Source organism: Saccopteryx bilineata, chromosome 5 (assembly GCF_036850765.1).
Source record: "Saccopteryx bilineata isolate mSacBil1 chromosome 5, mSacBil1_pri_phased_curated, whole genome shotgun sequence".
In the NCBI taxonomy this organism is placed as follows: domain Eukaryota; kingdom Metazoa; phylum Chordata; class Mammalia; order Chiroptera; family Emballonuridae; genus Saccopteryx; species Saccopteryx bilineata.
The window spans coordinates 18,047,499-18,067,074 of NC_089494.1; the positions used below are offsets into that span (position 1 = coordinate 18,047,499).

The window sequence follows — 19,576 nt, forward strand, 5'->3', positions numbered from 1 at the left end:
AAATGGTGCCTCTTGGCCCGTTACTCTTTCCCTTCACAGATGGCAGTTCCCAGACTCCTGCTGGGCTTGGTCACAGAAGATGGACCACTAACATGTGACTAGCAGTTAAAGACTGTGGTGTGCTCTTACATTGTACTAACAAGCTACCTGGCATCTTCATTCATGATGGAAAAACAAGCACAGAGAGATGAACTGACTTGGTCAAGGCCGAGCTAGCAAACCAGACCTTTTTTCACTGTATCATGCTACTTCCTCTGAATTCCTTTTAACCTGCTTTGGTTCGTATTAGTTTATGCAATGGCCTCAATTTCCCTCTCTGACATCATGGAGAAGAATGTTCAGTATCACCCACTCCACACCCTGCCCCTCCCCTCCTCTCCCCTAGGACCTAGAAGTAAAGCCAGTAGGCAGGCATCTTGACAGTCCGGAACCCTAGCAGCTTGACCCACGCTGTCTGTGGGTAGCCTTGCTTCCTTTCATCCTACCCGCTCCTGCCTACGGCTCTGAGTTCCCCAAATGTCCTGCAAGTTCTGTCTGTTGGTCCCTTTTAACAGGGAAGCTGGGCTCTGTGCACCCTCTGGTGGTCTCTGAGAGAAGTACAGGAGATTATTTTTAACACCAATTGCAGAGCTCTAGGGAAGGCAGAGTTGTGAATATAAACCCTATCTATAAAGAGCTTCATTTCCCCTCCATGAGGCCCACAATGCCAGGTTCCACTCTCTTCCTTTGGCAAGTTATCCAAGCCTATTGGTCAAGAAGTTCTGAGTCCAAATTCTCCATGACACTTCCCTGAAGCCTGAGAGCCTTCCCTCCCCATATGTGCCCCCTCTGGGGCCCTGACATTATCCTTGAGGGCTGAACCAGGATAGGTCATAGACATGGGTGGAAAGGCATTGCGGAGGGAGGACAGATGCACTGGAAGCCATGGTTAGAGACTGTCACATCCCGGATAAGTTCCCCTTCCTTCTGTTTCATTTCAAGAACTCTGCTGTCCTCCTGGACCCCAATTTCCTGTGATCTTAAGGGGGCTGCCAATCCCAGTCATAGTAGCACATTTCTCTGGATACTGTTATTGGTTCAGGAATAGGCAGATAACCCACGCTGAGCCAATCAGAGTCTTCCTCAGAACTTCTGCTGGGCAAGTCATTCTTTTTTAAATCACCAGCTTTAAGAATGTAGGCACAGAGAAAGTCTGTCTGTAGCAGGAGAGAATGAGGAAGGCATGAAAAGAGTCAGAGATAAGCAGAAACAATAGATATGGGGGTGGGGGTGGGAAAACTTAGGACATTCTTTGGGCTCCTGGCTTTCGCTGTGCTTAAATTCAGTCTTTTCCCTGGACTTCCCAGGTATAAAACCTACAATTAATTTTCTTTGGACCAAGCACCAAGCTAGTTTGAGTTGAGTATCTTTATTTACAATCAGGGCCTGCTCAATACCTGCAAAAACATCAGCTTTCTAGCGCCATTCTCACAGTAACCATATATATATATATTATTATATATATAATATATATATATTATTTTTTAGGTGAGAGGAGGAGAGATAGTGAAACAGACTCCCACATGTGCCCCAACCAGGATCCACTGGGCAAATCCCATCTGGGGCCGATGATGATCGAATCAGCTGAGATATCCTTAGTGCCTGAGGCTGATGCTCAGACCAGCTGAGCTATCCTCAGTGCCCACGGCCAGTGCTTGAACCAATCAAGCCACTGACTGTGAGAGGATAAGAGAGAAAGAAGGGCTGGGGGAGGGGGAGAGAGAGAGAAACAAATGGTCACTTCTCATGTGTGTGCCTTGATTCGGAATCGAACTGGGCACATCCATATGCCAGGCTGACACTCTGTCCACTGAGCCAACCGGCCAGGGCCAGTAACTACATTTTATTAAGCATAAATTTGGTAGAAATTATTGTGTCAATGCTGTGCTGAGTGCTTTTCATAGTTCAAAAATATCCGTCCCCCAATTCTATGAACACACAAGATGGATTACGATAGTTGCAAATTCTTTGCTGCTCCCCCATTGAGAAGTGGTCTATTTCCCCTTCCTTTGAATTTTCGCTGGTTCTGTGACTTGTGTCAACCAACAGAGAGCAACAGCAATGCTTTGCAAGGTCCAAGGCTGGAAATAAAGAAGAGACTGGCAGCTTCTGCCTCCCAGCTTGGCACAGTCTATTTCAAAAGCCAGCCTATGTAAGAAGTCCAACTGCACCGAAGCCATCATGCTATGAGGAAGCCCAAGCTAACCACATGGCAAGAAGGAGGCCACTGGAGAAGCTCTGAAGCACTAGACATATATGAGTGAAGCCTCTTGGACTGTCCAGCCTAGTCCAGCCCCCTGTGGAGCACAGCCAAGTGAAGGATGACAACCAATAGTTCTGCCATAGGAGCAGAACCACCAAGTTGAGTTTTGACAAATTCCTGACCAAGAGGATTGTGAGTAATTACATTGGGATTGTTAGCTATGCTCCAATAGATAACTGAAACAGGATGATATTCCCATTATATGGGTAAAGAAACTGAGACTCACATGATCTATACCAGGGGTCCCCAAACTTTTTACATAGGGGGCCAGTTCACTGTCCCTCAGACCGTTGGAGGGCCGGACTATAAAAAAAACTGTGAACAAATCCCTACGCACACTGCACATATCTTATTTTAAAGTAAAAAAAATGGGAACAAATATAATATTTAAAATAAAGAACAAGTAAATTTAAATCAACAAACTGACCAGTATTTCAATGGGAACTATGGGCCTGCTTTTGGCTAATGAGATGGTCAATGTCCGGTTCCATATTTGTCACTGCTAGCCGTAACAGGTGATATGACGCGCTTCCGGAGCCGTGATGCGTGCATCCCACGTCACCGGAAGTAGTACTGTACGTGAGCCATGCTGCGCTTTGTGGCGCCGCCACATACAGTACTCCCGGAGCACAGGATGAGGATGGATCCTGTGCTCCTCTCACTGACCACCAATGAAAGAGGTGTCCCTATCGGAGGTGCAGTGGGGGCCGGATAAATGGCCTCAGGGGGCCTCATGTGGCCCACGGGCCGTAGTTTGAGGACCCCTGATCTATACTGTAAACTTCTAAGCAGCAGCAGCAGCAGCAGCAGCAGCAGCTTCAGACCCAAAGCTCTTGCTTTGCCCTACATACCTTGATAGGTTATCTAGAGTATTTGGACTATGAGAAAATTGGGGGCTTTGAATCCCAGCCATTTGGCTATGCCTTCTCCGTTCTCTCTGGAGGAAAATGGGGAACAGGAGGTTCAGCTGTGAAGAACCCATATCCTCAAACTCTTCCCCTCTTCCCTCCACACTCACCATCAGGTTTCCCAAGAAAGAACTAGAAGGAAGGAAATGTAGCTGGGTGCCAGGAGAAATCTTGGGACAACTTTTCTTCATCTCCCTCTAAGTATAATTAGAAATGTTGTTCTGAGCAGTCTTTTCATCGTTAATAGGGGTGAAGTTAGTTTCAATGTTAAGTCTGATGTTACTAATAACATATTTCATCACATTCTGCAGTTCATAAAGTGCTTTAATCCTATGGGCTTGGGTGGCCCTAAGAGTCTACCCACAAATCCCCCAGGATCACAGAAACAGAGGGAAGATGAGATGTCACTCGCCCCTAGAGCTCTGGTGTGGGCTGACTGAGAGCCAAGTGCACAGCAGAGGCCGCTGGTCGCTGTCCCCAGACCTTCTCAGGAGTGTGCTTCTTTAAAGAGGGGTTGCTGTCTCTTCCCCAGCTTGTATCCAGGCCCTAGCTGTGTGACAAGAGTGAGCAAGAAGAATGCCAAGGGGAGATCTGGCACTCTTCACCAAGATTGCCAGCGGAGCCCAGTCCCATGGGGGAAGATAGGGACCCAGGGGAGGAGCTCTGAATTGCTAGTTCTATCAAAACCATCTCCCTTTAGACACTCCTTCCAGAGCCTGGCTCCATGACAACCCGCAAGAGACCATCCCCCCTCCCAAACCGTGGGCCCAGTTCTATTGGTTTAAATAGCTTTATTGATACTAATCTCACCCACCCAACCCAAGGCCAGCAGTCCTGAGGAGCCCTGCATCCAGAGGTCTAGGAAGGGCTCTTTGGTTTCCAACTGGGGACCAAGAAGATAGAACTCCCTAAAGCGTATAGTCTCTCCCCAGTACCCGCTAAAGCGCCTCTTGGGGGCCCCTCCGATGCCCTGGGCCTTTCTGGGCACGCATATCTTCAGCTTCACCACCTCAGTTTCCAGAGGCCGGGGAGATGGACTTTGCAAGAATAAGCGGGGCCAGGGAAGCGCCCCCTGCTGGAGCCCAGAGGTTACACAAGTACCGAGAGGCGGCTGTGCGCGCAGTCTGGAATGCAGCCGGCGGTCAGAGGCAAAGGCTGAGCTCCTTGCGCACGAGGCATTGGTGGCACTGCACTACGCAGCACCAGTGGAAGCGGCACAGGCAGTTCTCCTCCAGCTGCACGCTCTCCTGGCGGTGCCCGCGGCCGCAGCACAGCAGGTCGCAGCCGCTGAGGTCCAGGGCACTACTGTTGCAGGCACGGCCACGCGTGCCAGGAGAGCCTGTGCGCCGGTTCGGGGCGCAGAAGTCGGGCGAGTCCGCGACGTAGAGGAGGTCAGCGCGGCTGGGCGGCTTGAGACTTCGGACCGCGGGCAGCAGAGCCTTGCCATCGTTGGTGCCCATGACACGCGAGGCACCGTGGAATCGCTCGAGCAGCTCCGCTCCCACCTCGCGGAACGGGGGTAGTTTCTGCCAGCAGGTGCGCAGAGCGCACGAGCCCGACAGCCCGTGGCACTTGCACTCGGTGCGCGTGTGACTCCGCACGGCCTGAGGGGAGCAGAGAAGCAGGCAGATGGAGACAGATGTGGGGCGCGGGGCGCTGAAAGACCCAGAGGACCGACAGACAGAAAATAAGAGATGGGGAGAGGACAGAAGAGAGAAAAGAGCAGACAAAAATAAATAACAAGAAAGCAACAGCCCAGAGAAGAAGGGGACAATAACAAGGATGGAAAAGTAGGAGAAGTTGAGAGCAGGGGACAGCATGTAGCACAGAGGTTCAGGATCCAAAGCCTGGGAACAATGAGGAAGTAGAAGGAACAGCAGGAGTGAGATTCTCCCCGGAGGAGAGGGGGCGGTGGGAGCTGTCGCACCTTCTCCCTCCTGCCAACCCTCACCCCAGGCGTGGCTGAGGAGAGACGCAGAGTCCACTCCCTGGGCGTCTGTCTCCACTACCCTCCCCAGCCCTCTCTGACAGGTATGTGGGCCTGTCAAGACACTCCTCTCTGGGTCCCCTCTTACCCCCCTGCCCAGTGCCTCAGGCCCAAACCTTAGAGGACACAGGATGTGTGTGAGGGGGGTGGAGGTGTGGGGAGGTGCCCCTAGAGCACCCTAGAACTGAGCCATAGTATGGATACGTTCATGAGAACTGGACCCCAGGAGCCCTGCCTTTTATTTGCTATTTGTGTCTAAGAGTCACAACCCCACTAGAGATTTACGAGGTCAAATGACCCAGGAAAATCATCTCTGGAAGCTCAGAGTCCCGGGGCCAATCTGATCTACAGACATTTGTGTCCCCGCCCCCCTCCCAGGCTCTCTTTTCCCCTGGAAACATCTGACCAAGACAGCTTTCTTGTCCCTAAACAAGAGCTGTCGGGGCCTTCTCATTGCAGAGGGAAGGGGAGAGGGTGCCAGGGATCCGGGCGGGGCCTGGGCTGGGGCTGCCGGGCAGCCAGCTGACAAGAGCCCAGACTCAGGCACAGCTTTCCTGGCCTCTGCCTGATCCCCTCCGGCCTCCACCAGATCCACTCCTTGTCCTTCGATCCCTCCCAAGCCCACTGTCCTGTGGGCCTTTTCTGCCCCTTTTCCAGGCCTCCTGCACATCTCCTGGCTCCCCTGCCTGAAGATCCAGAACTCTGCCCCAGCTCCTGGTCTTCCTCTCATCCGTGCCCTTTGTTTCCAGCCTCTGTTCCTGCCCTGGCAGCTACATCTCTACCCACCCCAAGCTCTATCCCACCTGTACTGTCTCAGAGGTATCCACTCTAATGGGGTCCCTAAAAGCGCCATCTGAGTTCTCTTCCCTGGGTGCCCTCTCCCTACCCTGCCCTAGGCCCATCCAGACCCCGGAGTGGCTCCATCCTCTCGGCTGGCCACCGTACTGCCACACTCCCGTTCAGGCCCCCAGCCCATCGCCCTGAGTGCTCCCCCACCGCCATGCTGGCTCCCATATAGATTCACAGTCTTTCACACGCACCCTCTCCCACCATTTCCTCACACACTTCCACAAATGTGCCTCTCTGTATACACCACACTCTCCCACACTGGCCCATTCACACAACAGTCCTGCATCCGCTGACACACACTGTCACACAGCCCCGCCCACACTCACCAGCCGGCCGGCCTCATTGTTGTGCAGTTGCACCAAGGCTCGGATGTCTCCACCTCCCCGCTTGTGCCGCGCATCCATGAAAAGCCTGGACTTCTCATCCCCGAAGTCCACATCGTCACCGCAGCCTCCCCACTCCCAGGCAGCGCTGCCTTCTGGGGAGCCCACAAGGCCCGGGGGCCCAAGGGTGCCTGGCAGGCCGTGGGGTCGCTGTGGGGCCCTCCTGCGGGGCGCCTGGCAGCCACACTGCAGCAGCTCGCCCATGGAGCAGGCCTGCGTGACTGCGTGGCTGGCACCTGCAGCTGTGATGGCAAAGACAAAGGCAGTCTCCCGGATGTCTGTGGGGACAAGGAGAGGCAGTCAGCCCGTGGTACCAGAGCTGAGTCCTGGGGGACTGCGGTGGGCGGGGCAGTGAGGGGTGGCGCTGGGTGGGGCTGGGAGACAGGGTCAGGGCAGAGTGCCCAATTATCCATGGGCGAGGTGGGGCTGGGCGGCCTCCCCAGACCTCCACCCTCTCCTCTGGGCTCCCCGGTCTCCTCCGCACACTGACCCTGCTGCAGAATGCGTCCAAAGGCCTTGCTGTGGCTGGAGCAGTTCCAGCGGCGGAAACGGAACTGGAATTGGCACTCGCGAACCCCGAGCCGGGCGCCCCGTGCAAGCTCAGCCACCACTTCCGGCTCTTCCTGGCACAGCTCCGCCTGCCGCCCTGCCAGCCTCCGTGCCTTTCTGCAGATACTGGTGGGGTCCATGACCAGGGGACTGCCCACCGCCCTGGGAAGCAAAACACAGCAGGTCAGGGCTGTGACTCGAAAGGTTGAGGGTAACAAAGAAGGAGACCAGACCCACTCCGTCCTCAACCAGGAGCTTGAATATGCCTCCCCCCACCACCAACTAAGATTGAGATTCTCCTATTGTTTCTCTTACCATTCCATCCACGTCTCTGTTCCCTTCTAACTAGGTTCTAGACTGAAATCATAGAGCAAGGAGTCGGTCTTATCCTTCTGTGCACATCTTCATTAATAAGTCCTTATATGATTTTGACTCAGGTGAAGGCAGCTGACACCAGGTAGGCCAAGACTAATATTCAACAGGCCTCACCCAACAGGGAGACAAGGAACAAATTAACAGAAGGAAGATGAAGAAGGCTGGAAAAGAAAATAAATGATGTATAGATACTAAAGAAAAAGATCTGGTCTTAGAGGACCACAAGCTTGGTATGTGTCAGCTGAATGGCGCTGGTGCTAAAAAACAAAACAAAACATGGGCAATTCCGGAGGATTTAGAAAGCCATCCGATGTTAGAAGGGCTGGGGAATGTAGCCTCCAAGGAAAGTCACGCTCCCTCTCTAGCCCAAGTTTCTCCTTCTGGAAAATGGGAAGGATGGGGTTTGATTTCTAAGGTGGGCCCTCTCACCCAGGTACCCTCTATTTCCCCAAACCGGGGGACTGGAGGAAGGAGCTAGGGACTGAGTCTCTGAAGCACCGTGAAGCAGGTAACAGTGACCCTTCACCTGCTCCAGGAACGGTGGCCTTTCAGAGCAGATGACAGCAAGCCAAGCTCTGGGCCCTGGGTTGATGTAACTGATTGGAGCAGAAGACACTGACCGGGTGGGTAAAGACTTCACGGGAAGTTCCTACGCTTTCAGCAATCCCTCTATTCCCAGCCTTCATCCTGACAGAAGAGGTACCTTTTGGTTTCCATATACCTGCCCCTGAAGGTTGATTTGACTGGGTGTTCACACTTGGGTGGAAGGGCTTTCATCTGATTGCTCTTATTTCAATGCTTAACTGGGATCCGTCTTGTAGGAATGAGTGGGTTGAGCACATGGGAGCTGAGGCTCATTTGAGATCACTCAGAAACCCTTCAGCCAAAGGCGGTAAAAGACTCTGGGCGGGGCAGAGAAGTGGCCCCAGGAGACAGAGGACGAAAGGTAGAGGAAAATGGTTGTAGACAGGTACCAAAGGTCAAGGTGGCCTCTCTTCAGTTTCGCTCTAGCACACGTCTACTCCCACTGTCCCCATCTACTCCACAACTACAGGCTTCTGAGGCGTGTTCTGGCCGCACCAGAATGAGAAGTACTGGGCTTCTCATTGCAGCAAGAGGAATTTAGATCTTAAGACAAAACTTAACACTGATGAGCGAGGTGGTTGCCGATGTGTAAGCTCAGGTCTCTTGAAACACACCACCAGCACCACCACCACCGCCACCACCCTACAGGGCATTGTCATCATCCCTATACAAGTAGTCCAGGAACCAATGTCCTTTCTTCAGTGGAGAGACTTATATAGTCCAAACCAGTGATTTTTCAACTGGTATGCTGTAAGAATTTTAAAACATTCAATACCTAAGTGGTGGTGATGCAGTGGATAGAGTGTCCACTTAGGACACTGAGGGCCCCAGTTGGAAACCCCAAGGTCACTGGCTTGAGCCCAAAGGTCACTGGCTTAAGCAAGGGGTCACTGGCTTGACTAGAGTCAAAGCACATATGAGAAGCAATCAGTGAATAACTAAAATGATGCAACCATGAGTTGATGCTTCTCATCTCTCTCCCCCTTCCTATCTTTCTTTCTCCTATCTCTCTCTCTCTCTATCACTCTCTATCGCTCTCAATCTCTCTCTCAAAAAAGAAATCAATACCTGACTAGTCAGGGGAACTGACCTCTTTTTTCTCAGATTATGAAATAGAAAGCTGATAATAGCCAATAAGACAGTAGCTGTGCCCTGGCCGGCTGGCTCAGTAGTGGAGCATCGGCCTGGCGTGTGGAAGTCCCGGGTTCGATTCCCGGCCAGGGCACACAGGAGAAGCACTCATCTGCTTCTCTACCTTTCCCCCTCTCCTTTCTCTCTATCTCTCTCTTCCCCTCCCACAGCCAAGGCTCCATTGGAGCAAAGTGGCCCAGGCGCTGAGGACGGCTCCATGGCTTCCCCCTTAAGCATTAGAATGGCTCTGGCTGCAACAGAGCAACACCCCAGATGGGCAGAGCATCGCCCCCTGGTGGGCTTGCCAGGGGGATCCCAGTTGGGTGCATGTGGGAGTCTGTCTCTCTGCCTCCCCACGTCTCACTTCAGAAAAATTTTAAAAATTTTTAAAAATTAAAAATCTTTAAATACAATAGCTGTCTAATGTGAATGAATAAAAACTTATACCTATTTTTTTTCAGGTCACAAAAAAAATATTTTTTGATGTGCTGCAAAATTTTAATAATTAGTTTTTGTGAGCCATGAGATGAAAAGATGGGAAATTGCTGGTCCCGACCTTCCCTCCTCCATGCTTAGGACCTGCCCATCACTACTTTCCAACGGTAGTCAGGCAAGGTCTAGCATAACCTTTCCCAACCCTAGAGAAGTGATGGGTGGAGCAGTGGGAAGTAGGCCAGGACAAGGCAGTCAAGCTGGCTCCCAGTGGCCCAGTGACCTTCGATAGTTGGTATCTATCTATTCCCTCTTCTATCCACCTATTCACCTCATTACAAAAAGAATTTGAGGCAAAATCCAGCATAGTCATACAGGGTCAGTAGTAAGACTACAAGCTCCTTGAGAGATAGAATCGTCATCTTCTTTTGCCTCCTAGGCAGGTTTTTAGGTACTTCATTCATATTTCCCCTCAATTTTAATGAAAAATTTGCATATTATGAACAATTACTATACTACTGCAATGAATACCATTTAATACATGTTTTTGAATGAATAAATGAGCCATCCAGAGAAAAGGTCCTCACTTGAATCTAGCCTCTGTCCAGAGGTCATTTCATGACTCCTAATTCGTTTCCATATACATTTTATTTCTCCACTGGATTTGGAGGCAGGGACGCAGGCCTCCCCAGGCGGTGTAGACCCTCTCCTGCCACCTGCATGTCAGGACTCCACCTGGAAGTCTGGGACTCTGCATCCTCCAACGCCCCTCCCGAGGCTACCACGTTCCCCAGCCCCCGCCCCAACCCTGCCTTCGGCTAACTCCCTATTTTCCCAAGGTTGACTGACCTTATCTTCCCAAGGTTACTCTGCCTCCATTCCTCTCCTCTCCCTCCTCCTGCCCTAGGACAGCAAGGAGAAGGGCAAAAATCTCTTGACCTTATCTGCTTCCCAGGGACTAGAGATAGAGCAGTCCGGAGGAGTCCTGGCTGCCTGGGAACCAGACTTGTTTACAAGCTGGGCAAGAGAAGGGAGATGGGCAGTCAGAGCAGCCAGAGTCCCAAGGGACCAGTTTGTTCTCTGCCCTCCTGTCCTCACTCCTATCCTCAAGTCACAGGAAAGGGACCTCCAGAAAATGAGTGTCAGAGGAGCACTGGGCAAAACACTGAGCCTCACTTCAGTACCCTGGTCTCTGTCGGCTCTGGGTGAGCTGAGCCACTCCAGGTAAGTCAGTTCCCTCCACGGGCTTCAAAACCCGGAGTTAGCATGGAAGGCCCACACACCCCGTCTAACTTGAACACATGACTCCACATCAAGAAATAACTCTCTCGCCTAACCAGGTGGTGGCGCAGTGGATAGAGCGTCGGACTGGGATGCAAAGGACCCAGGTTCGAGACCCCGAGGTCGCCAGCTTGAGCGTGGGCTCATCTGGTTTGAACAAAAGCTCACCAGCTTGGACCCAAGGTCGCTGACTCGAGCAAGGGGTTACTCGGTCTGCTGAAGGCCCGTGGTCAAGGCACATATGAGAAAGCAATCAATGAACTAAGGAGTCGCAAGGAAAAACTGATGATTGATGCTTCTCCTCTCTCTCCGTTCCTGTCTATCCCTCTCTCTGACTCTCTCTCTCTGTCTCTGTAAATAAATAAATAAATAAATATCTTTAAAAAAAAAACACCTTAAAAAAAAAAAAGAAAGAACTCTCTCATCTCCCCTCTTCCTTTACCCTCCTTCCTTCCCTTCTGCTTCCTTAGGGAATGGACCCTGCTATCGGTGCCTCTGAGTCAGCATTGTCCTGGGATCAGCCCACAAAAGTTGTGCCCATTTGGGAACATCTGCGTGTTTTGGGGACTGGAGCACAGTGGTGGTGTAATACAGAATATGTAGGGTCTGAGATCCTAATCAAATAGACATTCTGGGCATAGGAACAATGAGGCTAGCCCTAAAAGAAATCAGTATGCAGACAAGAAGGGACAAGCCTGGGGTTAGCCATTCTAACTGGCTTGGCCTGTGCCAAAACCTTCCTCCCAGGGAGTCTGGTGGCATCAGCAGCTGGCCAGTTCCTACTGGCAACTTCTGTAGATTCTGCCCTGGAAGCTCTGGGTTCGGGCCTAATTCCCAAGTTCACAGGGCCCAAGAGAGTGCCAGAGGTCATGAAGTCCAGCTCTGCTGACCTGACCCTCCATTACAGAGGGGAACAGTCTCAGAAGGGAGCTGACCAATGCTGGCCAGTGGAGGAGTCCCATTGCAAGAAATTTAGGTGACTATTGTCAAACCCAAAGAGCCAGAGGGAAATGGCCACCAGAGGTATTAGAAGACATCAGGTGACCTCACATTCCATGCTCCACACAGCCCTCATTCCTAGCAGGCTTGGCTAACTCTGAAGCCATCCCAGATTACACCACTACATTTCTGGGTTCAGAGCCACCCATTCCCCACCCCTAGGTCATCAAACGTTTGCCTAGCATCTCTCCACCTCTCCAAGCTCACTGTAGAGCTCACCTGCCCTAAGTGCCTCCTCTGAGCTCCAGCCCTCACTGACCTCCCCTCCCCCCTCTACAGCATTTTACCTGTCACTCACTGGGGGGGGGGGGGGAGCTTGTTATCCCGCCAGTGGCATAATTATTTTGTCATGCTTTCTTGTCCATCTCTCCAATTAGGTAGAAAACTCATTAAAGACAAAGATCTCATGAGGAACCATAATGTCAGTAGCAGAGCACACTCAGGGATTTGGGGGTCCAGCAGACATGGGTTTGGATCTGGGCTCTGCCGTTTGCTTATTCTATAATGTTGAGCAAATTCTTAGCATGTCAAAGTGGCACTTAGTATTTGCTGAGTAGATGATGAGACTTAACCTTCTGAGCCTGTTTCTGCAACTGTGAAATGGAAGCTGATAATACCTGCCCGTTTCCCAGGTAGACTATGAAAGGAGCCTGTCCAGAGAGTGGGCTTCCACAAGGGGTTTTTGTCTTCCCATTCACACCCTTACTCCTCTCTTGGTCTGCACAGTGCAGGGCAGACAGTAGGTGTCAAGGCAACATTTGTGGGTTCCTGAGAACTCTCTTTTCTCCAACTGTCTGCTCTAACTTCTCAGCCAGGATCCGTGTGTCTCCTCCCGCATCAGCCCTGCCCATGGACTAGAGCACCCTCCAGGACCCCCGCCCCCCAGCCCCAGCGAGCACTCCTGGGTGGATTACTGAGGCCACGGAGACCCTAGATAGAGTCTTTTGATGCCCTGCCTCCTCTGAAAGGTCTCACAACCAGCTCTCTGTTTTTCCACCCCAGGGTCCCTCATCTGACCCTCACCTTCAGGAGCCAGCAGAGGGAGCCCTGAACCCTGGGGCTGTGGGTGGGGGCTACACGGGGGTGGGGGAGGTGGGTGGTGGAGAAGGGGCAGAAAAATGTTGCCTGACTGCTGCGGAGGCGGCTGGGCCCGGGCCTGTGCCCGCCCGCCTGTCCTGTCCTGCTCTGTCTAACTCCCTAATTACTGCTCCCCCTCCCCCAGTCCCTACTCCCACCCCAACCACCACATCAAAGCCAGTGATGCCCCAGCTCCATTAACCCCTGCCTCCCCACCGCCCACCAGCCACCCCACTCCATCCCTGCCCACCCCCCCACAATTCGGTTCCCTCTGCCTTGTCATGGACACTGCCCTTCCCACTGCCTCACACTTTTCTCCTGCCCATTCCTCTGGGGAGAGGCAGGGGCCCTCCCTTCCCCGATGGACTTCACCACACAAGAGGGCTTCCTATTGATCAGGGCTGCGAGAGACCAAGGAGGAGACACGTTGAACTCCTATGGGTCCCCTGAAAGCAGTCAGTGCTTTCGGCTCTCACATTCTGAGGAGGGGAGCACCCAAAGGGGGCCTGTGGAAGGCTCTGTACTCTGTACCCCTTTCCTGACTCCCCTCCCCCTGGAAGCCAGGGTGAAATCCTCAACAGGAGGTGGACTGCTGGCACCAACCCTCAGCTACCTACAATCTCTGTGGCCTTGAGCTACGTCCTATCCCTGGACTTCGCTGGACCTCTTACTGTAAGTGAGAAGATGGGACCAGATGACCTCTAAGTCCTTTCTTGCTCTGACTTCTGGATTAAATGGAGAGCTCAGAGCTAGAAGAACCAACCAAAAAGGCCAGGTGGAAAATGGAAAAACCCTCCCCGCAAACTTTCCCTCCCTCAGGGGGTCCAAGGGAGGCACCCAAGTTCTCCTCCCACCCCACTCCAGGCACAAAGGAGGGCACGGCCGGAGGGCATTCGCCCCAGCCCCCAGGAACAGGCTTTCTGTTCCCCAAGTGCCTCTAGCGCTGGCTGGCTGGGTGCCCCGCCCTCGCCTTGTCCCCTCCACAGCTGCATTTCTTCCCCAAAGTACACATCCTGGTGATCCAGCCTCTCACTGAGGGGTTGCACCCCCCAGGAAGTGTCGCAGTGCCAGGACTCTGGTGGGCCCAGGGCATGCTCTAGCCTAGATCGCGCCAGCCTCCTTCTGCCCCTGCCCTTTTCTGCTCACAGCCCCATTGTCTTTCTCCAGGGAAGCTGCCAAGGCGGGAGGCCTAGAGGGTGGGACTGGATGACCACCCCTCCCACCCACCCCCAGCCCCACCCCACTCTGAGCCTGGCAGGGAGCAGCAACTGGACTGCCCACAAAGAGTAAGGGGCCCCCGGCTGAAGATGGGATGGGAGAGGGTAGCTAGGCCCAGCCCGGGGTGGGGATCACAGCTAGAAAACCAGGGTTGCAGGAAGAAGGCTGGCCCTTTCCCTGCCTCCCTGTGGGGTCAGAGATGAGCCTATCCTAAGTCTGTGGTTCCTGTTTCTATAAGGGGGGGGGGGTGTTAAAAAGCAAGATGAGATGGGGGAGGGAGTGAGATTGGGTGGTGTTTTCCCCAGTGGAACAAGGGGAGGGTTAGTTTCTTTCATAGGAAACATAAACAGAAAGAGGAAAGAGGAAGAAAGAAGAAGGGAGATCGATTTGGCTATTCTGTGAAAGTGAGTTATTTTCTACATCCACTAATTGAAGTTATAAATAAAGATAAGCCAGACATCAAGAACTTTCTGGCCTGACCTGTGGTGGCGCAGGGGATAAAGTGTTGACCTGGAATGCTGAGGTTGCCAGTTCGAAACCCTGGGCTTGCCTGGTCAAAGCACATATGAGAAGCAACTACAAGGTGATGATTCCTGCTCCTCCCCCTCATCTTTCTCTCTCTTCTCTCTAAAAATCAATAAATAAAGAAAAAGAAGAACTTTCTGGAGGGAGGCAAGGAGCAGGTAGTAGGGAGCCGGTGACTAGGAAACCACAGCCTCTCTCTCTGTCTCTGTCTCTGTCTCTGTCTCTCTCTCTCTCTCTCTCTGTGTGTGTGTGTGTGTGTGCGCGCGCGCGCGCGCTTCATTCTCAAGATGGGATCTGTCAGGGCCAGAGCATTGGCTAAGACACGATGGCCTCAAGACAACCTGGCCAGTATCCTGGAATCTGGGGTTCTGCAATTCGCAAAGATAAAGTTACAGATGTGAGAGAGACAGAGAGGCTAGGGCAGTTTAGAAAGTATAAACTGCATCAGGGAGGAAGGAGGTGGGGGAGCCCTGCGAGGGAACCCTCTGGAAACTGGAGCCAGGTCCCTCAGCCTACTCCAGGGCCTGGGCCACTCCCCTCTGGGACCCTCCTTTCCTCGTCAGGACAGCCCTGCCAGTCAGAGCGCCTGGGTTCCTCTCTGCTCCCAGTCTGGCTGCTGCTGCCAGAATGTCAGAGTGGACTGCAGGGGGCTGCTGCAGGCCCAGTTGCTTTCCACTCCTCCACTGGAGCCCTAACCTGGTCAGCATCCTCTGAGAAGCAGGGAGAAGAGGGCCAGCAAGCAGGTCCTAGACATCAGGGAACAGCCTGGGAGTTCCTGGGCTGAAAAAGCTCCTAGCCAAAGTGAACCTGCAGCCAGGGGGTGTGTGTGGGGGGGGGGGGTACGTGTGGCAGGAGCCTCAGACCACCAGGGATGCTGGGTCTGGTCCACCAACCCAGTCTTGATCTTTGAGGGCAACGATGGGGTGTGGTGAGGACAGGAGTGTAAGCAAGCCAGAGTCAAAGATCCTGAGAAAGGGAATCTGGGCTCAGACCAAAGAAATGAAGTATCAGAAAAAGACTGAGGAGAGTGAGGGGGCCAAGACAGGCGGGAGAGGCAGGTTCTTTCTGAGAAGCATCGAGCGAGGCAGTCTCTGGACACCTTATCACCCCAGCTCCTCACTCTTCACCCTGCTCGCCCTGCAGCTGTGGCCATGAAGGCTTCTGTGTTCTCCCACACCTGCCCTCCTCACCTCCTCCCCCTCTCCTTGCTTCCCTGCTTCAGGGTCAGTCTCCAAGGGACCAGGTCTCCCTCCCTCTGGTTTGGCTCTCACCCAGCAGCCCCTCCTGAACAAAGGAACCCCACAGATACAAATCCCAGAAAGGTGAATCAACCAATTCAGCAACACTCCAGAAAGCTGACCTCAGCACCTTCAGTCTCCAGGACCCCAAAGGCCTAGGCTCTGCCTGCCAGGACCGAGGAGGAGAGATGCCAGAAGAGATGGTTGTCAAAATGCAGTAACTGGCACTAGGAGTACAGAGAAGGCAAGGGAAGGAAGACAGCGACAGCTTCATGGAGGAAGTGTCATTTTAACAGGAAGGAAATGAACAATTTGAACAAATGACGAGGGAAGGAAGGGAAGGCAATAAAGTAGCAGGGAGAAACCCCTGTCCCCATATCTTGAGAAAGCGTAGTTAGGAAAGTTGTTTGAGAAGCAAGAGAGAAATTTCTTTCCAAAGTTTTGTTTGGGACCTTGAGTTTTAAACTTAAATGAATCCCCCTTGACACCCATGAGGTCTCTGGCCAGCAGAATCTAGGGTGTGGAGGAGGGAACTTACATTTAAGGAGTACCTCTCAATGTCATTTTGTAAATCATCCCGCCTAATGCTCCTGGCGAGCTTTCTAGGTAGGGGGGATTGTTTCCCTATTTTACAGTTGAGAGTTGGGGTGCAGAAAAAAAAAGTGACTTGCCCAAGGTCACAGACTTAAGTGGGGGAGATTAGATCTCAGGTCTGTTTCAAAGCTTCTACTTCTTTGCTAAACCAGTATCAAAGGACGCATGTTGCCTAGTAAGGACCTGTGTCGTCCTCGATCTGCCGCCCCCTTACTGACACCCCCAAGGGACGCTCTCCCGCATCACGGAAGAAGGATCTCGGCCAGCGGCTCCCTGTGTGGGCATCATCCTCTCTATCTCCCAAGAAGACACTGATCTGCCTGCTCCACCCCTCCTTCCAAATCCCGGGGTGAGAGAGGAGTGAAGTGCAGAATATCCAGCCAATGACATGGCGATATGCAAATGATCAATACCAGGCTTCCTTAGGATTGGCTGGTGTATTAGTGATATTGTCCAAGTCCCTCCTCTCTAAACACTGAAGCTATTCCGGGAGGTTCTTTGCTGCCCTGGAGGCTGCGAAGGAAAAAAAAGTCCGCGGGATCTAGATATCTGAGCGGTCCCGACCCTGCACGCACCTTCCCGGTCCGTGCCCCAGCCACCAAGACTCAAAGTTCCTTCAACCTTCGCTGCCTACGCGTCTGCTCTAGCTAGGGCCAGTTCCGCAAAGATGTCCTGACCCCCTGCTGGCCAAGCCTACCTCCATTCCACCGGACCCTCCGGGGTTCTCAGTATCTCCTGAGCTGCTCATTTACTTTAGCGTTGACCCCATAACTGCAAGGTCCAGTCGCCTGGATCCCTTTCCTGCCTTTTCTCCTCTTCTTTGCTCGGGAAGGAAGAAACAGAGAAAGCCATGGTCCTGACTCAGTTCCCCCTTTCTTGCCACTATCGCCCACACTGAAGGAGCCCAGAGGGAAGCTGGTGGATTGGTGGGCGAAGTGGTGGGGGGGAGAGAGGCAGCCGTTGGACCCCACCTGCTTGTGACTTCTTACCTTGTACCTCCCTTTTCCCCAAACCCAGTCCACCTCCTCTCACACTCTTCGGATCTCTGACCACAGGTCTTCCCCCGGTCTCCCCGGTAGCTCTTCTATCCACCCAACAATTACTTGGTGAGCTGGGTTGAGCGCATAACCTGGGAGGGAGGTGGGATGTAGGACGCAGGAGGAGGAAATACACTAGAACGTGCGGGGGCTGGAGTAGGTTCGAGTCGCCTAAGTGGCAGTTCAGAAGCGCCCCGGGTGGAGGCCGGCAGGAGAGCGGTACGCACCTCCCCCGCACCGCCCCAGCGCGCAGGTAGAGCCAGGAGGCAGCGGGACCGCGGTTCGGAGCACTCCGTCACGAGGTCCCCACCCTCGAGCGTCAGGAGCCGCACCGGGCCAGCCCGATGCAGCACTCACCACCACAGTCCGCCGACGTGCGCGGGACACAGGAGCAGCAGCAGCAGCAGCCCGAGGCGGGAGGGCACGGGCGGCAGCATCGTGACCGCTCTACGGCCCTCGGGTGCGGGCAGGGGGCGAGGCTGCGGGGCCAGCCGGTGCGCTCGGGGGCCCGCGCTTCAGGGCGAGTGCGGCTCCGGCGGCTGCGGCCGGGAGGCGATGGCTCCGGCGGCGGCGGCGGCGGCGGGGGGGCCCATCTCGGGAGAGGAGGGCGCGGCGGAGGCGGAGAGCGGACGGGGCAGCCAGCGCCTGTGTCTCCTGCCGAGCTCGCTCGGGAGAAGAAATCAGAGCCGGGGGCGGGGGTGGGAGGGGAGCGGGGCGGGGGCGGGGGGCAGGGAGGTTGTTGGTGTGGCAGTTGCGACAGTCAGGCGGCGGGACTCTCTGGAGGGAGCCTCGAGCCCCGGGGCGGCAGGCGCGGAGCGCGGCGGAGGGCGGGAGCGAGGGTCCGGGGCGGGGCCGCGCGCGCTGGTGGCGGCGGACCCGCCCGCCTCGCCCCCTCGCCTCGCCTCCCGCGGAATGGGAGCCCCCCGCCGCCGCGTGGAGCCGGGGCGAGAAGGGGCGGGGCGGCGGGGTGGAGCGGGGCGCGGGGGGACGGAGAGGAGCTGAGGAATGGGGGGCGGGCTGGAAGGCAGACGTTTGACAGGTTTGTTGACTGTAAAGAGAGAAAACTTCCCAGGAATGAGGGAGTTTGGGGGTGGGGGGGCGAGGAGGGCGGCGCGGAGGGCAGCGCTGGAGCCGGGACCTGGGCGAGGAAGCCCGCCTGGGGCTCTGGGGGCTCCCGGGAGGGGCGTCTGTCGCACTGGAGGGTCGCACGGGCGGGTTCTGGTGGGGGTCGCCGCTGACCGCGCCCCGCCCCCGCGCCGTGCCCCCTTTCCAGCCTTTCCTCGAGACAAGGGGGAAGCCCTAGGCCTCGACTCTGGCTACCCGACCATCCCGCCCCTGCCAGCCCGCGTTCGGGGCAGGGGATGCGGAGGGGAGTTGAGACAGCAAGGGGAACCTCTGGGTGGCCCGCGCTCAAGCGCTCACACGTGTCAGCGAGCGAAGGAGCGAAGGTTTCAGACTCGCAAGGGATCGAGGGGTCAGACCTCGCGTAGCCTCGCGCATCCGCGGTTCCTGCTTCACGTGGCTTCCCCAACTTGGCGGGGCCAGAAGGGGTGGGAGAGCCAGCTGCAGGTGAGATGGCATTTATTCGATTCCCTCATGCCACAAAAATGTCTTTGATGCCCCTGGCCCCCTCCCCACGTGGGGAGATCAAAGGCCCCGTGGGAAGGAGGGACAGCTCCATTCATCACGGCCTCGGGGCTGGCAGCGGCTGCAGTCCCTGCCCCTCCCCTCCGGCCCCGCTTGCCCCAGGGGTGCTGAGGGACAGGTGGTGCGGGACATTCCAGAGGAAGGCCAGTCTCGAAACCACTGTCATCTGTCTAGAGTGGTCATCAACCTTTAGGAATGTCCTGGTGTGGGGAGGACCTATCTAGCACCTTAAACCTGAGGTGCAGATACCTCAGGCTCCCAGGGGAAAGCTCCTGGTGGTTTGAGTGGGGGAACCCCTGAACTTGAGGGGTGAAGCCACTTCCAAGAAAAACCGCCCTTGGTGAGCAGAAAGAAGGCAAGATTCCGAGTACCCCAGAATGTGGAGACAAGTGGGCCAACATGAGACTGGGGACCAAGGGGATGTGACAAAAGACCATAGGTGGCTACCTGGCAAGAGGA

At 54.5% G+C, this 19,576-nt stretch overlaps 1 protein-coding gene across 1 annotated transcript; it reads right to left on the minus strand.

The window, feature by feature from the left end:
* Nucleotides 1-3,618: 3,618 nt before the first annotated feature.
* Nucleotides 3,619-18,084, minus strand: WNT6 (Wnt family member 6). The gene is made up of 4 exons (XM_066280160.1): nt 17,828-18,084; nt 6,920-7,140; nt 6,373-6,707; nt 3,619-4,814 (listed from the first exon to the last, which is right to left on the minus strand). Exons 1-4 carry the CDS (start codon nt 17,905-17,907, stop codon nt 4,353-4,355), a joined length of 1,098 nt encoding a protein of 365 aa, XP_066136257.1. The 5' UTR covers nt 17,908-18,084; the 3' UTR covers nt 3,619-4,352.
* Nucleotides 18,085-19,576: the final 1,492 nt, after the last annotated feature.